The 24,131-nt window shown below is 36.9% G+C and overlaps 1 protein-coding gene across 3 annotated transcripts in view; it reads left to right on the top strand.

Moving 5' to 3' along the window:
- Window positions 1–24,131, top strand: part of LOC117713937 (contactin-associated protein-like 3) — a 149,104-nt gene that overhangs the window by 108,439 nt on the left and 16,534 nt on the right. For 2 of the 3 annotated variants that reach the window (XM_034510488.2, XM_076938842.1), the window contains 6 exons: window positions 3,888–4,007; window positions 5,881–6,081; window positions 13,247–13,403; window positions 15,092–15,219; window positions 18,753–18,923; window positions 19,687–19,905. In XM_034510488.2, the coding sequence (XP_034366379.1) occupies window positions 3,888–4,007; window positions 5,881–6,081; window positions 13,247–13,403; window positions 15,092–15,219; window positions 18,753–18,923; window positions 19,687–19,905 (996 nt within the window). The remainder of the gene's footprint in view (window positions 1–3,887; window positions 4,008–5,880; window positions 6,082–13,246; window positions 13,404–15,091; window positions 15,220–18,752; window positions 18,924–19,686; window positions 19,906–24,131) is intronic. The other variant, XM_076938843.1, reaches the window with a different exon arrangement.

Genomic DNA, 24,131 nt, shown 5'->3' on the forward strand with positions numbered 1-24,131 from the left:
GTGCTCTTATTCACTGATCTATCTCTCTAGCCCTCAAATATTTAAATTTTAACATGATATAATCATGATCTTGATAATTGTGGTTTTTAGCACTTAAGGTTTTCAAATAGATGTATCATGTGAATGAAGCAGGGTTTCAGCAAATCCTTAGTCATGAGACTTATTTATAAGTGATCATTTTTTGTATAGTCATGTAATTGATCCATGTATTCTTTGTCGTTTAAAAAGTCAAGGGACTCAGAGAAACAAAAGTTTCAATTATTCTCTTTGCTATGTATTCTCTAGCTAAGCCTACTACAAAAATCTAACCATGAGTATAAATCCTGTCAGACATGTATAAATACTTGCACAATTAAAAACATCTGTATGAAAAAAAAATACTGACAAAACAGTAATCCATCTGACTTTTGTTCCAACCTACGACATTTATTGAAAGAATACTAGTGATTTCAACAGTTTACTCTGGGGCCATTTTAGGATGACATTGGTAATGAGATTCACATTGTTTACTTTAAAGTTGTTCAGACTTAAGATTTATTCTTGCACACTATGAACAAAAAGCAGTTTTATTGGCTGAGGGGATGGCTCATTTAGTTTAGTGTTTGCCATGTAAGCATGAAGACGTGACTTCAATTTCCAGGACTAACATAAAAACAGAGCATGGTAGCCAGTGTTTATAATTTCAGCACTGAAAGGCAGAAGTAGGTGGATCCCTGCAGTTCACTGGCCAGCCAGAACAGCCTATTTGGTAATTTCCAAACAAACAAGAAACCCTGTCTCAAGAAAGGTAGACTATGAGTGGTACCTTGTTGCGGCCCGAGCTGTCCCATGCTTGGGCATCAAAATGTTGAGAGCCGCTCTAACCCACACTTGGGGGCCAAAATGTCTCGGACACTCTATCAGTGTTGGAACCCACACTGCCAAAAGCCTTGGGGGCTAATTTGTTCCGGCTCGTACTACCCCAAGCTGCTCAGGTCTGTGGGTCGGGGTTCAGCAAGAGAGAGAGTGAGGATGGATTCAAGGAATGGAGACCTGACAGAGTGTGATTTAATCCTGTTTATTCTTCAGTCTCTCTTCTTCTCTCCAAGTCCCAAGTCTTGAGTTCCTAGTCCCTAGTTCCTAGTCCCTAGTGCCTCCAAGTTCCAAGCTTCTTTCTCCAAGTGCTAAGTGCCTAATGTCTAATAATTCTTCTTCCGAGTTCTCTAGTCCAAGTGTCTTCTTCCTCAATGCCTAATTCTTACTCCAAGTTGTACTCTCTAACCTAATTCCTAGTTCCAAGTTGTACTGTCTAATGTCTAATAACTAACTCCAAGTTGTTCTCCCGAGTGCCTAATAATCTGTTCCAAGTTGTACTCTAAGTTGTACTAAGTGTCTGATTCTCTGTTACTCCAAATTGTTCTGAACTCTCCTGTCTGCCTCTCGCCTTTTATATATCTCACTTCTAAGCCACGCCTCTAAGTCTCGCCTTTAATCATGCCCTTAGGTCTTGTCTCTAAATCTGATCTCTAAGTCACACCCTTAAGTCACATACCTTTAAGTCTCACACACCCAAGAGAAAATCCTAGGTATCTAAAGCAAGATGTTATCAGAGTGTGCTCAGCTGTTGTAGGCTAATGTAATCAAGTCTCTTTCCAGAGTTATATGGCTTAAGATGGCTACAAGGATGATATCCGCCTTCTGTTGGCTCTCCACAGTACCTAAGGAAGTACATCTGAGTTTGTTCATATGATAATGCTATAAGTGCACTATTCCCTTTACAATTTGTTTTTGACACATTTCCATGCATGCATACACAGACATGTACACACAATTTTTTGAAAAAGGGTCTTCTAAATATTCCATTTTGTGAAATGAGAGAAAAATAACACCCATACCTTACCTTAAAATTCCCTTAAAATCAAAGAATAAAGTCAGCCTAATCAAGATAAAAGAAAATTACATTTATATTAGGCTAATTTGGATTGTAATCCAAGAAAGCAATCTTGAAAATATGTTCCAAGGGCAATTGTATGTCCAGCCTTAAACCAAAGAGGATTAAAAATATTACTCATTAGTGGGAATTATGATGGTATTATTTTGTAAAAAGGAATCTGGTTAGTCACAGAAGTCTCTAGGTAGGGTAGTTTGAGGGAAAGGTCTGTTGTTCGAAAGGTCAATAAAGGTTAATGATGTTCCAAGGCCAACATGTGAGGGAACATGGGAGTGGGCTTGCCAGTAACCTAGTTCAAACATAGATAAATATGAGGCAGATTAATGATGATCTCTTGAACTCATTTTAGTTTTTGAACCAGTATTATACAATTTTTGTTGTTTTCCTTGATGTTCCTTGAGGATTTGAAAATATTTTGAGTTAACATTTATGAAAACACATGTAGAAAATTCAGTATTCTTATAATAATGATATAAATGCACCTCATTCCCTTTTACAACATTTTTGGGGCACAGTTCATTTGTTTAGTTCATTTGGTTTTGTCTCCAAAGCCAAAATGAGCTTGTTGGTATAGCAAAAGCCTGACCTTTGAGGCTTTAATGAAAGAAACCAACACAGTTAACATTCATCAGGTTCCTTCTTCAAGAGGCCATTTGCATTCTTATGCATTCAATGTCTTTTCTGTAGGTCAAAATGTTGCCTTGCTGGTCTTTTTAGAATTTAAGCTAAAAGTTAGGAATCCCTTATCTTGGTAACATATTTATATGCACAAATGTAAATGTTTAATTATACAGAATAAATTAACATATAAAAACATATTCATCAAAAATATTTTCTCTCCTGTTTTGAGTTTGAATTACCATGATTTGTTATTTTCAAAATGCTTAATAAAGCTTCTTTTCAACATAATTATTTTTTTAATAAAGACGACTTGCTCATTTATAAGTTGCATTCATGTTTTTAAATGTTCGTTTAAAGCAAAGGGTATAATTACTCAATTATTTTAAAGATATATTACCGTGTATTTGTTGGATAATACCATATTACCTGGGTAAGTTATAACTAACACTTGTTGAATGTTAAGTTATTACAGTTAGAATAAAATTTCTTTCTTTAATTTTGGCACTTAGTTCTGATGGATACTTGTCATGTGTTTGAATAGAATTATGAACAAACAGCATGTAGGATTGGAAGCTACAATTTCCCCAAGACTGCCTCCTAACTCTTTCATACTGTGCTTCAAAATATTCATTCTTAACTTAAAAGTGAGAGAAAACATGTACACAGAGAGAGTATAATCTCCATGTTACAAAATAATTTTCTCTTAAAGGTGGTATCACATTCCCAATGTAACCTCCATTTTCTGTGTGTGCTCTTATGTGTCAATGGGTATCCAGCCCACAAAGACCAGAGGAGGATGTTGAGTGTCTGTTTCTCTTCAATATATTTCCTTGAGACAGGGTCTCTCACTGAATCTAGAGTTAGTCTGGTAGCCATCAAGGCCCCATTGAGCCTCCTACTGAGTTTTCTACAACACTGGGGTTACAGGAATGCTCAGCCACACCTGGATTCTTAACTAGGTGCTGAGAATTTGAACTTTGGTGTTCACACAGCAAATGCTCTTATCTTCTAAGCCATCTTAATTTTTAATAACTGACATACTATTTTCTTTTTACAAAAAATAGAAACATAAACCAAATTTACATAGCACCTAATACTATTGAACACAAATTTATTGTAATTTGATAACTTCCTTCTACCTTATTAATACAAATAATTTTATTTTTACAAATTTGATATTTCTTTTATCTAATCAAATATAAGTTCACATGTATTAATAAAACTATGCTGAATCATATATTTTATGTATCTATAATTTAGAAATTGAAGCATCTGTACAATAATTGAAAATGTTGAGAAGTTCACTGTGTTTCTGGTAAATGATATTCCCCTACAGCCATCTATGAACAGTCTTGTGAAGCCCACAGGCACAGAGGGAGCCCTTCTGGACTTTACTACATTGATGTAGATGGAAGTGGACCACTGATGCCGTTTCTTGTGTACTGCAATATGACAGGTATGTTAATAGTCTTTAGCTTTGTATAAGAGCTATACATAGAATCAGAATGAGAGTAGATTCAAAAATCCACTTAGTTTACAATAATACATAAAAATAGTTTGTTAGTTGTATAATGTTAAGAAGTAGAAATACTGCATAAATATGTATTAATATTTTGTAAATAAAATTTTATGTAGCAAAATCAAAAGCCATGCCAGCTCATCCTTATTGTTCCTACATTTCTCACAATCACATATGTTAATATCTATAGCAATAAATATGAAGCTTTGATCTTAACATTTTTTACAGTTTAAAACAAAAATACTAATTGCTCAAAGTGCTAGAAAACAGCATGTATATGGTCGAATTTATGTGTAACTTAGAAAATTTAGCCATCTACAGGGCATGCAATTTTTTCATCATCAAGGAGATTTAATTTTCTGATATTATAAACCACCCTTGGTTTAGCTATTTTTACAAATAAGCACAGCTTTATTATGGAAGATTACATGATAATTAATTATTTTTACAGAAATGTGCTTTCACCCATCATTTCCAACTCTCTAGAAGAAGAAATCTAGAATAAATAGTTCTCATTTAATATGTTCTAAAGTTTCATAAGTTGGCCAGTAACTAAGATGGGTCATCAACAACTAAGGGAAAACACAGACAAATGAAAGTACAAAGAAACTTAAAATACTCTAGTAAAGAGTGTCAAAGAATATCAAAGCAAAAGAAAATTAAATGATTCAGAACCACCTACGCAACAATGTCCTGGAGATGATGAAACCTGAAGGTCCTGCTCAATCTTCATGTGGGTCTCCCAACAACAACTGGAGCAGAGGCTATTACAAAAGCTGTTGCCTGTTTGAGGGATATGTTCTAGCTGGGCTGCCTTGTCTGGTGTCAGTGGGAAAGGTGGTGCATATTCCTGCAGAGACCTGATGCACCAGAGTGTGAGGATACCAGGAGTGGGGCACTCACTCAGAGGAGAAGAGGAAGGGATATGGTGGAGGGACTCTGTGAGGGGGGAACCGGCAGGGGAAAGCATTTTGGATGTAAATAAATTTTTAATTAATTAAAAAAGAAGTAATTTCAGTTTTTAAAAATGATAAAATTTAAATAAACATATTTGGAACGTATATATGTTTGTGTGGATACAGATACATACATGTATACAGGTACACATTCACATATGTCTACCTATGTTTAGTGACTAGAAGACAACCTTGGCTTTTGTTCATCAGTCATCTTCCAGCTTTATTTTGTAGGAATAAAACTCTTAAATTTGCCTCATGTACCTTTAACAATTGAGCTATTAAAATTTCTGAAATGCGGGTCTAGAGAGATGGCTCAGTTAATAAGAGAAACTAAACTCAGATTCTAGCACTATTAGCTGCTGGTAGCTCCAGCTATGGCACCATGACCAAGGCAACTCCTATTGGATCTAGTTTACAGGTTCAGAGGTTCAGTCCATTATCATCAAGGTGGAAACAAGGAAGCATCCAGGCAGGCATGGTGCAGGAGGAGCTGAAAGTTCTACATCTTCATCTGAAGGCCACTAGGCAAGACTGGCTTTCAGGCAGCAAGGATGAAGGTCTTAAAGCCTACACTCACAATGACACACTTCCTCCAACAAGGCCACAGCTATTCCAAATAAGACACACCTTCAAATCTTCAAATAGTGCCACTCTGGGCCAAGTATATTCAATCTCTCTCTCTCTCTCTCTCTCTCTCTCTCTCTCTCTCTCTCTCTCTCTCTCTCTCCCTCCTCCCCCAGATGCATCATTCTTAAATGTATCTAATGTTAGTGTTGACATCCCTTCGGTCTGTGCTTTGTGAGCATCCCTGCAGCCTATTGATGTCTCTTTTCTGTCTGGTTTCCTCTCAGCAGACACAGCATGGACTGTTGTTCATCATGGAGGGCCCGATGTAGTGACGGTCAGAGGTGGCCCAGAAGGACACATGCGTTCTGCAGCCTTCTCCTATGCTGCCAGTGCAGCACAGCTGCATGCTGTGGTAGATGTTGCAGATCACTGTGAGCAGCAGGTGGACCTACAATGCAGGACCTCAGCATCCTCAAATACAGAAGGTGAGGACTCAGCGTGATGCAGAAAGGACACATAGGGCAAAGGTGCAGCTCCGCAGGCTTTAGGGTGCATTTCCAGGAGAAAAAGGCCAAGGTCATTTACTGGAAGCTTACTCAACGCCTTTCCTAATTCCATCAGGCTCTGATTGGACCACAAAGCAGTAGAGAATACCTCTGATATTTTAATGAATGTCGAATGTGCATGCATACAAGTAGTGGCATGCATTTTTTAATATAAGAAAATTTTGTATTGACAATAGCATTAGCTTTCTGTCCACTGGATCTTTTGATTATGACCATGAAGTGTTCAAGCCTCCAAGTATTAGAATGTGTTTGTCTGCATGTCCTTGGAGTTCTGTCAGTTTTTGACTCTTATGCTTTGATTCTCTGTTGTTGAAAGAATTCACATAAAAATTATTATGTATTATAGAAAAATTGGCCCCTTTTTCATTGTATCTCACTCCTCTTTATTCCTGATGATTTTGCTTTCTCCAGAATTGTCTTTGAAATTGATATAGATACCCTAGCTTGTGTGTTTATGTGGGCAGGGTGTTCATTAACATGTGTACATGTACATGTCCAGATCAGAAGTTAACACTTGAGTGTCTTTCTTGATTATTCTCCACTAATTTTTTGAGACAAAGTCTCACACTGAACCTAGAGTCCACCAATTGGCTAGGCTGGCAGGCCAGTGAATCCATCTGTCTCCACACCCTTCATTGCTGGGGTTACAGACCATACCCAGCCTTTACATGTGTTCTAGGGATCTGAACTTGGGTCTTGATGCTTGTGTGGCAAGCACTTTACTCATTGAATCATCTCCAGGGCCTCCAGCTTTATTTTAATTGTGTTAGGATAGTATAGATCTCTTTACTTCTAATATTGTTTATATTAAAAGGAATTTTGGTCCAGAACACATAGTTTCATCTTTTTGTATTTGTTTTGTGAGTTTTTGTTGTTGTTTGTTTGTTTTCATCTACTCTGACACTTTGTTTTTTAATTGGCATATTAGATACTCATGCTTAAAGTGTTTGATGCTTTGATTAATATTTGGGTGTTATAGCTTTTATTTGTTGTTCTATCAGTCTATTTTTATCTCTATACCAAGGTGGTATACTATAAGGCTGGATAACATAAGGAAAAATGGTTTTATATAACCCATAGCTCTGGAAGCTCAAGGGTATGCCATCAGCATTCACTCAGATCTGATGAGGTCTCTCTTGCTATATAACCAAGGCAGATCAACCGTGATAAGATGGGAGTGTCTGTGGGTGAGGGCAAGGAACAAGAGATCATGTGACCCATCTTAATCAGTTCCAAACGCAGCACCCCAAGGCCCTCCTTCTAGACCCCATTTCTTTAAGGCCACGCTGGTTTTCATGCTGCCACATTGGGTGCTGAGGATCCAGCACCCCTAACAGGAATCTTTGAGAGACAAACCATAATCAAACCTCAGCAGTTGTTCCCAGTTTGCTTTTGTTTCCTTCATTTTGAGAAAGGACCTCTGGTAGCCAAAACTGGCCTTGAATGCCTGATACAGCTGAGACCTCCCAGGTGTTAGAATCCCAAGCATGTACCACTGCACCTGGCTCTGTTAATTTTCTTTTCCTCTCTGTTTGATTGTGAGCATAAACATTAATGGCTGAGCCATTTCTCCAGCCACAACTTCTGTTTCGAAATCCTTCCTCTCTTTATCTTGTTTTAACTGGGTATTTGATTCCATTCTTTTTCTCTTCTAACAAGAATTTTGTTTTAATTTTGAATTGATTGCCTTTGAACATAAATTCCATTTTATAACTAATTTATTTCTACTTTCAAATAGCCCTAATCTGCCTCATTGATAACGCTGATACTCTGTTGTATCTCGACTTTGCAATCACTTTTTAATTATTTTATTTATTTACATTCCAGCCACTGCCCCACCCCTAGTTTCCCCTCCCACAGTTCCTCATCCCATTCTCCCTTCCTCTTGTCTCCAGGAGTGTGCTCCCCCCACCACTGGGCATCCTCCTTCCATGAGGCCTCAGGTCTTTTTAGGATTAGGCACATCTCCTCCTACTGAGGTCAGACCAGGCAGTCCTCTGCTATGTATGTGCCAGGGGCCTCAGAACAGCCCATGTATGCTGCCTAGTTGGTGGCACAGACTCTGGAAGCTCCCAGGGTCTGGGTTAATTGAGATTGCTGGTCTTCCTATGGGGTTACTCACCCCTTCAGCTTCTTCAATCCTTCCCCTAATTCCTCCATAGGGGTCCCCAACTTCAGTCCAATGATCAGATATAAGTATCTAATTGAAGTTGTTTATCAATTATAAAAGTTCTCTGGAGGGAATTTTGAGGGTCATTTGTGTATACTATCATATTGTCCACAAATAGTGATACTTTGACTTCTTCTTTTCCAATTTGTATCCCCCTATCTCCTTTTGTTGTCTAATTGCTCTGGCTAGAACTTCAAGTGCTATATTGAATAGATTGGGAGAGAGAGAGAGTGGGCAGAGAGTGTCCCTAATTTTAGTGGGATTGCTTCTACTTTTTCTCCATTTAATTTGATGTTGGCTGTTGATTGCCTATATATTGCTTTAATTATGTTTAGGGATCTGCCATGAATTCCTGATCTCTCCAAGGTTTTTTTAACATGAAGGGAGGGGTGTTAAATTTTGTCGAAGGATTTTTTAGCATCTAATGAGATGATCATGTGACTTTTTCATTGAGTTTGCTTATATAATGTTTTACATTGATGGATTTTCGTATATTGAACCATCCCTGCATCCCTGGAATGAAGCCTACTTGATAGTGGTGAATGATGGTTTTGATGTGTTCTCAAATTTAGTTTGTGAGAATTTTATTGAGTATTTTTGCATTGATATTCATAGCAAAATTGGCCTCAAGTTCTCTTTCTTTGTTGGGTCTTTATATGGTTTAGGTATCAGAGTAACTCTGGGTTGTATGCAGCAAAATGCTAGATCCTGTTTATATATCCAGTCTGTTAGCCTGTGTCTTTTTATTGGGGGAATTGAGTCCATTGATGTTGAGAGATATTGAAGACAGATGATTGTTAGTTCCTGTTATATTTGTTCCTGGAGGTCATATTATGTGTGTGTGATTCTCTTCTTATGGGTTTGTCATAAGATGTTCAATTTTTTGTGTTTTCTTGAGAGTAGTTACCCTCCTTGGGTTGGAGGTTTTTTTCCAGTATCCTCTATAAAACTTGATTAGTAGAAAGATATTATTTAAATTGGTTTTTTCATGGAATATCTTGGGTTCTCCATCTGTGGTGATTGAGAGTTTTCCTGGGTATAGTAGCTTGGGCTGGAGTTTGTGTTCTCTTGGAGTCTGGATCACATCTGTCCAGGTTTTTAAAGTCTCTGTTGAGAAGTTTGATGTAATTCTGATAAGTCTGCTTTTAGATATTACTTGGCCTTTTTCTCTTAATAGATTTTAATATTCTTTTTTTGTTCTGTACATTTAGTGTTTTGATTATTATATAACAGGAGGATTTTTCTTTTCTGGTCCAATCTATGTGGTGTTCTGTAGCCTTCTTGTACGTTTGTACTCTTTCTTTAGGTTAGGGAAATTTTCTTCTATGATTTTGTTGAAGATGTTTTCTGACCCTTTGACCTGGGAATCTTCACTCTTTTCTATTCCTATTATTCTTAAGTTTGATCTTTTTATTTGGGTTAGGAGCTTTTTAGCCTTTTTATTTTCTTTGATCGATATGTCAATATCTTCTGTAGTATCTCCTGTGCCTGAGATTCTCTTCTATCTTTTGTATTCTGTTGGTAATGTTTGCATCTGTAACTCCTGATCTCTTTCCTGAGTTGTCCATTCTCTAGAGTCAATTCCTTCACCTGCTTGATTGTATTTTCTTATATTTCTTTAAGGGATTTTTTTGTTTCCTCTTTAAGGGCTTCTACCTGTTTGCCTGTGTTTTTCTCTATTTCTTTAAGGGGGTTATTTGTATCCTCCTTAAGGGCCTCTATCATCTTCACTAGATGAGAGCTTGGTTTTCAGGTGTGTTTGGATATCCAGGGCTTCCTATGGTGGGAGAACTGGGTTCTGATGCTGCTGACTTTTATTGGTGTCTGTCGCTTATGTTCTTGCACTTGCTTCTTGCCATCTGGATATCTCTGCTGTTAACTGACCTGAGCATCTCTGACTGGAGCCAGCCTCCTTGGAGTCAGGTAGAGTTCTGTGACCCAGGTTAGTGCCAGCTTCCTAGGAGGCAGGCAATGCAGTCTCTGGTTTGGGGTGGTGGGGCAAGGGTGTAGGATCTTCTATCCCTGATTAGGGCAGACCTCCTGTCTTCCTGGTTAGGACAAACCTCCTGGGAGACAGGTAGGCTTTGTGGGCAGAATCTGCCCCAGTTGTAGGTGGACATGCAGACCAGAGGAACTGTGTCCCTGGTTACAGCAGACCTCCTGTGTTCCTGGTTACTTCAGACCTCCTGAGAGAGAGGTAGGCTATGTCCCTGTTTACTGCAGACCTCCTGAGAACAGGCAAGCTGTGGGTTGTCAGAGAAGGGTATTGGGCCCACCAATCTGGCCCCTGTGGAGGAGCAAACCAGAAGGAAGATGAAGCTCGGTAGAGGGGGTAGATCCTCATCAACTGGGCTCTGTGGGTGTGCCAGCTGGCTTTGGTATTTGGGCAGGAGTCTCACCTGTGTGCCTGGTTACAGCAGACCTCCTGGGTGACAGACAGTAAGGTGTGGAAGGGTATCAGGCCTCCAATTTAATTAATTTACCCATAATATTTATTTCTATCCAACACTTCACTGATATATTATTTTGAATTAATTGTTACCTCTGTGTCAATTAAGAATAGAAAGAGTATTTTGTTTTGGCCTTACTGATTTCCCACTACTGTTCATTATTTAGATATCTGTGTTAACCTTTGTTAGTTTCTTTTCTTTGACAAGTTTTAATACAGGTGAGGAGTTTTAATAAGACCCCATGTAAGTCTCAATAGTTTTACTTAAGTTATGGGGTCACAGCCAACTTACCTTCTTCTTTCCACTTATCAGAGTCTCCTTTGGTTATCTTTTGTTTTATATCTAGGATTTTCTGAAAGAGATCTGTCTTCTCTTTTCTCACCGGTCTGGAAGTCCCCCTAAATTTTGTCACTATTTTCTAGATCCTCTTTTAAGTTTTTAATAATTTTTCTTTATTTTTGAGAATGTCATACATGAATACAGTGAAATATATCTATTCCCCACTTTCCAATCCTTCCCATTTTCTACCCCCAAACACTCCTGTCCTGACTTCATGTCTCTTGTTTTTTAAAATATAAAACTCTCTAAGTCCAGTTAGTGCTGTCCATATGTATAAAAGTGTGATGCCATAGACTAGAGCCTGGAAAGCCTACAGTAGTCATACCTTCAAAAGGATGATTCTCTCTCCCTCATCAGCTACCCACTGCCAGTAGCTAGCTGCTTAGTAAGGGGTGGGACCTAAAGAGGATCTCCCCCATGGATGCTGAAAGTTTTGCTGGTATTCCTGAGTTCTCTGTAATACTTTAAAGCTGTGGTTCTCAACCTTCCTAATGTTATAACCCTTCAGTATACTTCCTCATGTTGTGGTGAACCCTCCCCCAACCATAAAATTGTTTTTATTGCTACTTTATAACTAAAATTTTGCTACTGTTATGAATCATAATGTAAATATCTGGTTTGTTTGTTTGTTGGTGCCCTTACCCAACCCCCATAGGGACTTCAACCTGCAGATTGAGAAATACTGTTTTAAAGCATTTGAACAAACTCAATGACATTAACTACCTCTGAAAATGTACTCCTTTTTAGATGCAAATTTATTCTTGTACATTTAGGATACAATAAGATTTTGCTGTAAATCCATGCAAGTGCAGTGGTGAACATTGTTTTAAGAAAAAAATAGCATTTAGAGAAGAACATCACATTTTATGAATAGTTATTCTTTCCTAGAGATAAGTGTTTGATGTTCTAAATATTTATTTCCTTACAAACTAAATAGGACCACTTTTAACTTTTTATGTCTTTCTTTTGAGGAGTGATTAGGTGAAAGTAATAGTAATTATAGATATCCTGTTGAAGAATGAGTTGTAATTCAGTTGTAATAGATGTTAATATAGAAGCTGAAAAAAATTTCAGATGCAGGCCCAATGATGACAACATATACATCTGAAATATGGCACCAAACAAAGCATAGTATGTTTTGAGGTTTGTCCTGAGTTAACCTAGTTCCTTTGCTTTTTGTGATCTCAAGTCTTGATGACTGCCATTTGCCTCCTTCCATGCCCATTTATGCTTCTGAGTGATTGTCCTTGCCACCTAGTTCTATCACCACTCTACATGCACTACAGAATGCACCCTTTTCATCCCCAATACCACTTTCTGTTTTAATGCATGGTTCTAAAGAACAAATACAATGTCTTGGTCTATCATTTAGTCACGTCCAGTGCTAAGAGATGGCCTGAGCACCTGTACCACTGACAGAACTAGGTAACAGAGTACTTGGTTTCTGAGAATAATATTACCTAAGGCATTAAAAAAAAAGACCTATTAGTGACATTTCTTGACCCTCCAAATAAATAGCCAGACTACACAATGCAAGAAAAACTCATACATATAAAAGCATGTACTAAATCTTCACAAGGAAATCATACCTTCCCAAATGCTTAATATATATGAGTGTCCTCAAGAAAAAAAGACTTGGTAAGATTGATCTGAGTCTCTGTACAAACATTAATCTGTCTTGGTGAACATCTTATTTTTCAAACAGGATCATTTCATTTTGTAAATTAGTTTGGATTTTGTTTTGATGGTTCTTTCAATGGCTTAAATTTACATTCCCTTCTAGAGAATGTACAATCTCATGCACAAAGAAATTAAGAACTCATTTCATAATAATAGAAAATAAGTGGGAATAAGTGACATTGTATATTGAAACATTGGGAGAGGAAATTCATAGAGTATTCTTTAGAAAAACCTTTTCCTGTTGGGATAAAATTAAGATCTATCTATCTATCTACCTATCTATTCCTCTATCTCTCTACCTATCTTCCATACACACATGCACACACACACACACACACAGCAACCACACTTGTTAAGCCTGGAAGTAAAGGAACTATGTTGGAATGGTGATGACTGGGGCAATGGGGTAGCAATAGGTGTCATCTTTCTCATACTTGTCTTTCAGATGGAACCTCACTGAGCTGGTGGGTTGGAAGAACCAATGAAACATACACTTACTGGGGAGGTTCTCTGCCTGATCCTCAAAAGTGTACTTGTGGATTAGAAGGGACCTGCATTGATTCTCAATACCACTGCAACTGTGATGCTGACCTCAGTGAATGGTGATTTCTACATAATTTCCCTGCACCATAAATAAATAAATAAATAAATAAATAAATAAAGCAGTATTTTGAGCATAATTATCATGTGAGCTGAAATAATTTTTGTTCAAACAAGTTAAAATATATTTGAATGAAATATGTTTAGATAGATCATTCTATCTTTTCTAAATAAATATATAACTGTAGACCAAAGACTTATTTGAAGCAGTCAACCTGAAAAGCACATCACATGGAGAACATAAGCATGTATGAAGTAATAATCTTTTCTATTAAGGGAGGGATCTGGGCAATCAAGGAAAGCCCAGGTCTGTTAAAACCTTGACTAAAACTCTCATCTCCCTGAACTAATAGCTAACACTTCTGTGCCCAATAGTTACAGTTATATGCAATAGGCCTGAGACTGCCATGAAAGGAAAATTTAGGATAAAAATGGAAAAAGTTACATTAAAAATATATTTGCAAATGAAGTTGTAAGAAGAGTGCTGTGGGGGTTTCAGAAGGGTTTCAAGTATTTTTAGATTTGAATTACTTACAAACTCTTAGTGATATATCTTAGAGAAGTGACCAAAGTCTAAGCATGAATTTTACTTGTATATACTTATACACGTGGCCTGAAGGTAATTTTAGGCAGTGTTTTAATGTACCTATGTTTTAACTATCACAAGACATCAGGTGTAAAATTTTTCACTTTATGCATCATACCAGAATTTAATAATTTTCACATTTTAGAATATCACTTGGATTTTCAAATTAGGCATGCTTTACAAGTAATATATATACTTCAGAAAATAATAGGAAATAAGTAAAAAATAAGTTGTGAATGGGAAAATATTTCTATTGAAGAAGTTTTGAGATCTTATTTTTAATAAAGAAATAACCTTTCATCACCATTAAATATTTTACACACTCCAGATTATTTACTTCATCCATCTTTTTAAATTTTATGATTCCATGAGTGGAAACACTATGATTCCATGAGTGTTTTAGTTTTGTATATGAGAGTTAAAATTTTTGATTTGGGGCTGGAAATATGGCTCAGTGGTTAAGAACAAGTGTTACTCTTACAGAGGTCCTAAGATTAAATTCTAAGTACTAAAATTGTAGCTCACAACCATCATAACTCCAGTTTTAGGGATCCAACACCATCTTCTGTCTTCCACAGGCACCAGGCACACACATTACACACAAACATAGATAAATGCAAAACACTCATATACATATTTTACACACTGTGTGTACTTGATACCTGGCACAGTACCTGGTCAACAGCAGGTGAGTGCTGTCTATCCACTGAATGGACTCAGCATGCCACATAGAAATTTCACACACGCTAGTCTGTATATTACTTACTTATAGAGGGATTGCATTTATTTTGTTTTCTAATCTGTCAGTTTAGTTTTCTAAATTAAAAAAATTATAAGAGGAGCATACAATCACCAACAAAATGACTTTAAAAAAATCAATGATAAAATAAAATTGTGTAACATGTTGAAGTCTAAAACATTAATTTTTGTAACTGTAATTAAAAACTCATTTAAATATTATTCTGAGATTAATCTTAAAAGAGCAGTAATTACTTCATTATCTCAAGAGATAATATTCTTTATAATGTAATATAATAATATCATAGGTAATTGTATCATCATGTTAATCAGAATAATTTTAAGAGTTGGATTGTTGTTTCTCAGGACCAGTGGCACAATAGTCCTTTCTCATAAGGAGCACCTGCCTGTCACTGAGATGGTGGTGACAGACACAGGCCGACCACACTCTGAAGCTGCTTATACACTGGGGCCTTTGCTTTGCCAGGGAGACAGTAAGTACACAGTTCTATTTTTACAATAACACGTTTGGGTTATTAAGTAGACAAGTATCCTTATTTTGGTCACAGAACTAGTGGCAATCTTACAGCCAGTGTAGGAAAGCATTGTTTGACATCTTTCTATTGCTATGAGCAAGTAATTCATATAAATAACTTTAAAAGAGAAAATGTTGCTCTCACCACATGGTTGTGGAAGTTTCATCTGGTGTCCCCCGATGGGGAGGAATATGTAGTACAATAAAGCTGCTGAGCCATCTGGTGGCCAAGAAGCAAACTGAGGGAGGAAGAGGCCCACAATCCTCTTCAAGGGTCCATTCTTAGTGACATAGCTTTCTTTCACTGGGCTCCATCTACTAAAGGTTGCAGTAGCACCAAAGGCTGGCAACCAAGCCTTTAACGTTCAGGCTGTTAGGGAGCATCTAAGATCTAAAGCTTACTAAACTGAGGTGTGAAAGCTTTGTTAGCACTGAAGAGCAGTACCCCACTTCACTACTGAGTAACCCTAAAATAAAATCTAGGGGATCTGTTCTCAGATCTTGGATCAGGACATTTAGGACTTTAGGTTCTAGGGAAATAACTCAGTTGGTAAAATATTTGCCTTGAAACCATGAAGACCTCAGTTCATTTCCCAGAACCCATATAGAAAAATCATATATGGCAGCACATAGTGCCTATACTCTCTATGCTAGAGAGGCAGAAGCAGCAGAGATCACTGGGGCTTGGTGACCAGCTAGCCTAGACTACTTGGAAAATTCCAGGCCAGTGGGAGACCCTGTCTCCAAAATAGATGGCACCTAAAGATTGATACCCATTGCTATTCTCTGTCCTCCATATGCATGCACACATGTTCATACACACCATTAGTCATGAGTACACCTGCCATACACATAAACATGCACATATATACATACACATGATATACTGTTTGGGGGGCCTTGGTAAATCATGTATTTTAGATTCTACATTAGGAATGTTCTGTCTGTATTAGCTTATAGTGAGTGAATTATCTTTATTTGACCCTATTTTTTAATTGGCTGCTTTATTGTTCATTTGTTGTTTTCTTCAAGAACTATCCTTCAGTGAATTATTTTCTAACTTTGTGACTGCTTAGGAAGTTTTTATTTATTGCACTTACACTCTGAGGAAGGCTTGAGTAATATAAGATCATCAGGTTAAACTTTCTTTTTCTCAGACCTCTGTAATGCTACTTCACCATTATGTGACGGTGAGTGTTAGCATATTTTTTCATACAGTAGGATCTTTACTTATGGTTGCATTCCACAGCCAAGGTTTCCTTTATCTGCCTATGATGCATTGCCATGATAGTCCTAGATCTCTTTCAAATCTATGAGGTTCTATCCATTGCTTAGTATAAGAACTTTCACCAAGTCACATACAAAAATCATTTTTGAAGAAATGTGATGTGATCCCCAAGCACTACTGCATATTCTTTCTGAGTGTGCCATATTATACAGCACATACAGCCCCTAATGTCCAAAGGCTTCTCTAACTAGCTAAGAAGACACCTGAGCAAGTCAAGACTGAATACAGTATGAACACCGACTATATACTATATATATACTATAGTATATAGTATTATATATAATATATAATATATATAATATATATATATTATATATATTATATATATTATATATTCTCCTCCCAAAGAGGAGAAGACTGACCTGGGAGCTGCTTTCTACAAGATGTTTTGTGCATTCTCCCAGAGAGCCTCATCTGTAAACCTACTGTGTGTAAAACATGCACATAGATGTGATTGCATACACATAGGTAACATCACTGGTGAGGCTTAGGGACTGGACAGCCAGTGGTCATATCTGGATGCTTATGTCACTTCCTGTCTATAAAGAATAATGTCTTTTAACTCTATAGGTATCCATGAAACTGTTGTGAGAATTTTCCCCCTGAGATTCTGTAAAATTCTCATTCTTATAAAGTCCCATAAAAAAAAAAAAAAGTTTGATTCCACTGAAGTTGATCCTGAGAACTAGTGAGCTTATTGGTGTATATTTACAAAATACAGGTGACCCTAAGGCAACTGAACTATAAGAGTCTACACCCAATGTAGATAATGAATTTCCCATGGCACCATAGATGAAGATCCCCTTCAGATAACCTTCCCCAGCTTATAAAGCTAGTACCACAAGAGACCCTGAATCCTTGGGCAATTAGGGAAGAATGCATAAGATTGTTGGGAACAGTGGTTGGAAACTTAAATACGAAACTCATGATCCTCCACATTTCCTTTTTGGGTGAGGAAGTATCAGCAGTCCATAGCCCAGATTGTGATGGACTGTTGTAAGTAGGCACAACTGATCTTTGGCAGGTGAAGGCTGATAGATGTAGAGGACTGAGCTCTGCAACACATAATAATACTTCAATTTTTTAAAACTTTCATAAAGAATACACTATTCTATGTAAAAAATTTTCTTAAAACTAAAGTGATTTTTAAATTAAATGTAGTCATCTTTAAGAACAATGATTTCAGAATGCTTTTTCATACATTTCTCTGTGTCACATATTGGATTCTCTGTATCTGAGACTTTATACTGCTATGTCTGTCTTCTTTACCTTCCAAACATTTCCTGCTTTCTCCTGTGCTTTGTCCCTCTTCTCCACATCCAACATCATTATCTAAGCTTTCTCTATATATCAGGGATTTGATATTAGCTATGTCAATTCTATTCCTAGATGTTTATAATTTTTCTAGTAAGGTTATCTCATTTGAATCTCTAGTCTGCTTTTTCCTTTAGAATCTCTTTTAGCTTCTTTTTTTAAATGCCTTATTCTTGGTTATTTTACCAGCAGATGACTTTGATTGTTCTCGTTGTATGTAACTTGGGAATTTTACTTTTCTTGGATTGTGTGTTTTCAGAGAAGCATCTTGAAAGGGAGTGTGCTGTAGAACATTTCCATTTCTTTCTCTCACCCATTCTACCTTAGATATCTTTCTCTTTCCTCCCCTCTTCCTTCTTTCCCTTCACAATGTGTACAAGAAGCATGCAGTACTATTCAGAAGTCCCGAGTTTCTTTTGAGAATCAAAACAAACTCTTAACTATGAACACCCATAAAATACAAAACCAGAATCTTTTCATAAACTTTATTTTATTTATTATTATTGGTGTGTGTGTGTGTGTGTGTGTGTGTGTGTGTGTGTGTGTGTGTGTGTGATGTGTTTATGATGTTTAGGAGGACATACAAGTATCATGTGCATGTGTAGAAGTCAGAGGACAAGACTTTGGAATTGGCTCTATCTCCATCTTTACATGAGTTCTGGGGTTTGTAGGTAAATACTCTTGCCCTCTGAACCATCCCTGTGTGAGCCATTCACCAGACTCTTAAGCCTCAATATAATCATTGTTTGGACATTGGCATTATAACACTATGATATGAATGTCCAGAACTCCAACTAAAGGCTTGATTTTAATTACTAATATTAACTGCTTAAGCAATAAGCATGCTTAATGAGTTTTCATTTTGTCTTTTTCTTTTGTTTTTAAACCAGAGTCATTTTGGAATTCAGCTTCCTTTAACACTGAGGCTTCATACCTTCATTTCCCAACCTTCCATGGAGAGCTCACTGCTGATGTGCACTTCCTTTTTAAGACCACCATTTCCTCTGGTGTATTCATGGAGAATCTGGGAATCACTGACTTCATCAGAATAGAGCTGCGTGGTAAGCTCCTAACTCAATCTTGAGATACTTATTAATTAGCAATGAAAACTAACAGCAAAATTTCGAAGTACAAGCATTATTACCATGTTTGAACTCTAAATTGCATATCAGAGTTCATATTGAACTCTAAAATTAATTCTGTGATTTTCAGTTAATCATATTTTAAGAAAAATCAAACTATAGAGCATAAAGCATATAATAAACCATAAGCCATGCAATAAATAAGAAATAAGCCATAATGTTATGCTGTACTTAATTATAGCTGAGTATATTTAGAAGTTTAAATCAAATTCATCAAGTTGCCTACTAAATTACAAAATATTTAACAGAAATTTTTTCATTCTTCCAAAGCTTAATTTATGACTACCAAATATTTTACTTAGTGTTTTAAAATTTAAATAAGGCTTTGAAATATTTTAAAATAAAACTATGTATACATGTAAAACAAATTCTATTTGTTATTGTAGTCATAGGCATTATACCTCTATTTAGGACTAAGTAAGATCAAGTTAGGATTTACCATGAATGACTAGTAAACTCCAAGAAAAAATAAGATAAAGTTAGATTTACTTTGTGTTGTTTTACACTGAGATAGAAGTTTATTTTGCCCTTCTTCTAACTCAGAGTAAGATTTTTTTTCTGCATGGGTGTCATTGTCTCTATAATGAACATTTCATCATGTTTTATTTTTAATGTCTGTTTTAGACTACAGTGTTTTCTCTATGAATTAACTTGAAAAATATGGATATATAATTGTCTCTAGCTCCCACAGAAGTGACCTTTTCTTTTGATGTTGGGAATGGACCTTGTGAGCTCACTATACAGTCACCAACTCCCTTTAATGACAACCGGTGGCATCAAGTAAGGGCAGAAAGGAATGTTAAGGGAGCGGCTCTCCAGGTAGATCAGCTCCCTCAGAAGACACAGCCCACTCTTGCTGATGGACATGTTCGACTACAACTCAACAGCCAGCTCTTCATTGGTGAGTGCTATAAAAATGCTTTATGTCATTGATTGATCAGTTGATGGATGTGCATTATGTATGTATATATTTATTCATTGGACATGTATATGTCAAGGCCAAAGGTCAATGTCAAGTGTCTCGTTCAGTTTCTCCCTACTTCATTTTTTGAAACAGGGTATCTTACCGAACCTAGACCTTACCAATTTGTCAAAGCTAGCAGGAAAATGGGATTCAGGGAACTGCCTGTCTCCATTCTCTAGTGTTAGGATTACAAATGCATACTGTCATGCTTAGCTTTTTTTTTTAATGTGGGTGCTAGGGATCCAAGTTCATGTCCTAATGCTTATGCAACAAGTGCTTTACTGACTGAGCCATCTCCCCAGCCCCAAAGTGCTTCTAATAAAAACTAAGAATAGATGCTATGGTTGCTACTATTTGCTAGTGATGCAATAGGTTCCAGGAACAATAAGAAGCTATTACTTCTTATTTGACATAATATTCTGTAGGTATTGTCAGCTGCTTACAGATAAGATAATGAACCCTCCAAAATGTAGAATTTAGCCCCAAGCTATTTGATGTCCAAGTTTGAACAGTTCATATACAGATGCTTGCACTGTGTCTGGTCCATTTATTAACATGCTTAATGTGACAATTACCAGTAATTAGTGTACTAATTTACTCATTGTCCCCTTTAGTACAATTAGAAAACTTGTCATAATTGTACCAGGAGTCACCCAACTTAAAACATACACCCACAAAATCATCCAATTAATAAATGAATTGAACAGACAATTCTCAGTGAAGGAATATTAATGTCTGAAAGATAATTTAAAGAAAGTATGTTCATTATCTTTATCAATCAGGAATATACAAACTGAAACTGCCATGAGAATCCATCTTACCCCACTCAGAAAGGCTATCATCAAGAAAACAAATCACAGTAAATGCTGATGATCATGCCGGGGCAAAAAGAGTGACTCTGTTCACTGCTTATGGAAATATGAACTTGGGCAGCTACTACATAACAGTACAAAGGTTCCTCAAAAAGCCTAAAAATAGAATTATGATATAATCCATTTCTACACTCTAAGTCATATACTATAGAAATACCTATATACATAAATGTTTATTGCTACACTGTACACAATAACCAGGCAAGGTGCCCATCAGTGGATTAATAAATAAAGAAAGTGTGGTAAATATACACATGGAATTCTATTCCATTAAGAAGAATTAAATAATTTTAATTAGAGAAAAATGGGTGGAGCTAAAGGGTATCATGCTGATTAAGCCAGACTTGGACAACTGTGGTGATTTGAATAGTTATGGCCTGCTAATACTCATGTGTTTGAATGCTTGGTTCATGGAGAGTAGCATTATAGCCTTGTTGAAGAAAGTATGTCACTATGGGGTAGACTCCTATGCTCAAGCTTTGCCCAGTGTAGAATCCAGTCTCTTTCTGCTGGGATCAAGATGTAGAACTCTCAGCTCCTCTAGCACCAAGTCTGCCTGCATGCTGCCATAGTTTCCACTATGGACTAAACTTCTGAAACTGTAAGGCAACTCCAAATTAAATATTTTCCTTTGTGAGAGTTAGAGTGGTCATGTTGTCTCTTCACAGCAATAAAACCCAAACTAAGACAGAGGTTGGCACCAGAAACTGGGACAAGCATAACCATGCTTTTGCTCAGAGAAATGTGTATTTTGGAAGTTTGGAGTGGAAAGGAATGGAATGCTTTAGTGGGGTTAATGGGCCATCCCAGTATAAACATGGAGGAAAGTGGTAATTGTGAGGGCCTGGCTCAAGAGGTTTAAGAGGAAAAGACTTTTAGTATGTTGCCTAGAGATTATTCTTGTGATATTTTGGTGAAGAATGTGGCTGGTTTTGTACAGTCTGCCTGAGGCAAAGGTAAAGAGATTTAGATTAATTGCATTGGCAAAGGAAATCTCAAAACAGCCTAGACTGTGGTTCACCCTTATGAAGAGTGGTGCATTTTGATGAAACATAGCAATGTAAGAAGGAAAATATACAAACCATATGATCCAAGGATTAAAGATGCACCAGGAAGTGGAATGGAGCTAAATCTTGTTTCACGGGGATTAAGTAAAATTAAGGGAATGGTGACCTCAGAGCGATATCCCATCCAGCTAAGCTTCTATCTCATTTTAAAAGAAAGAAAGAAAGAAAGAAAGAAAGAAAGAAAGAAAGAAAGAAAGAAAGAAAGAAAAGAAAAGAAAAGAAAAGAGAAGAAAAGAGAAGAAAGAAAAGAAAAGAAAGGAAGGAAGGAAGGAAAGCTTAGATCCAGGCATGGTAGTACACACCTTTAATCTCAGTACTCAGGAGACAGGCATCAAGATCTCAGAGTTCAAGGTCAGTCTACAGAACAAGTTTCAAGACAGCCAAAATTAGACAGTAAAAGAAACAGTCAAAAACAGAAAGCTGGTGAAGTTGTAATTGAACAAAGGGGCCATGTTTCAGCCCCAGCAAGCAGTAGAACTTTGCAGCTTTGGCCATATGGTTCTGGATTTAGAATCAAGGATGGAATTTCCCTCTATGACTAAGGAAAGCTACTGAGGCTAGGTGTGTTGCAGGAGTGTCCCTGCATGAAGGCCCAGTGAGGTCATTTGTAAAGCTGTGAAAGGCCATTGTATGAAGCTGGAAAAGTGAATCCTGGATTGCCTTGGAGACCCCAAGATGTTAGAAATGTCAGAGTCATGGGATACCTGAAGAGGAAAGCTGCTGACAGGGAGTGGAGCCAGCCCATGAGAAAGAAATGCATTACAGTCAACAAAGCTGAAAGGAAGAGTTGGAGATTTGAAGAGCGCTTCAACATCAGACATGAAGGTGAAGAATTTGGAGTTCGCCCAGCTGGTTTTCTGTCTTGCTTTGGCCCAGTATTTCCTTACTAGGTTCCCTTCCCTGTGTTTTGGAATGGTCATGTATATCCTGTGCCATCATATGTTGGAAGCATGTGATCCTTTTTTATTATTATTATTTTGATTTTATAGGATATTACAGTTAAGAGATTTCATGATTCTCAGACAAGACTTTTAACTTTTGACTTTTAAACAAGTTTGAGACTGGTATAGACTATGGGGACTTTTGAAATTTGACAGAACACATTTTCCCATTATGTTATGTTTACAAGCCTATGGGGCCAGGGAGTGGAATGTGGTGGTTTAAATAGGTATGCCTCCCATACACTCATGTGTTTGAATGCTTGGTCTATTGGGAATGGTACTATTAGAAAGTGTGGCCTTGTTGGAGGAGGTGTGTCACTGTGGTGGCAGGGCAGGCTTTGAGGTCTCTTATGCTCAAGTTCTGTCCAGTGTGGAATCCTGTCTCCTGCTGTCTGTGGATCCAGATGTAGAACTCTTGGCTCCTCCAGTGCCAAGTCTGCCATGCTTCCTATCATGATGACAATGGACTAAACCTCTGAAACTATAATCCAGCCTCAAATTAAATGTCTTCTTTTATAAAAATTGTTGTGGTCTTGTTACCTCTTCACAGCAAATAAAACTTAAACTAAGACAACTATCTCATGCCTTCTTTCCTGTATGGAAGCTAGGCATTCTGCAAGCTTTTCAGGGTTCTGGTCTACATTGTGCAAGCCTTTCAGGATCCTGGTATACATTTTGCAAGCCTTTCAGGGTCCTGGTCTTGCATTCCCTGTCTGTGTTTATCATCATCAGGCTGCTACATCTTGTGCTTATTACTTATAACTGGGTCCTATTTCTTTATTCTTGTAGTTCATGGGTTTAAAGATCAGACTTGTGGATGGTGTAAGCTTTTTGTTAGTTTACTTATTTATTACTTTAATGTTACTTTTCTCATAAGTAAAACTATATTTTGCTTATTTATTACTTCAATGATATTTTTCTTTAGTTTGATTTTTATTACTTTAATGTTATTTTTCTCATAATGGAAATTATATATTACTATGTTGCTTTTCAGACTACTCCAGTCTTAGTAACCAAGCAATAAGTTCTCATTTATGCATCTTAGAACAAATAAAGACACAATCTAATTAGAAGCATGATTAAATCATAAATAACTACACATCCTGCTTTACAGAAATTATGTACAATTTCTAGGTACTAACTGCTAATGATGAATTCAAGCATGTGTATATGTATGTGTGTATGCACTCATGTGCACATGTCTGCACGTGTGCTTGTACTTAAAAACAAAGGTTAATATATTATGAATCCATAAGACAAAGCTTTAAGCATTATTGGCTCCT

The sequence above is a fragment of the Arvicanthis niloticus genome, chromosome 8 (genome assembly GCF_011762505.2).
Source record: "Arvicanthis niloticus isolate mArvNil1 chromosome 8, mArvNil1.pat.X, whole genome shotgun sequence".
Lineage (NCBI taxonomy): Eukaryota > Metazoa > Chordata > Mammalia > Rodentia > Muridae > Arvicanthis > Arvicanthis niloticus.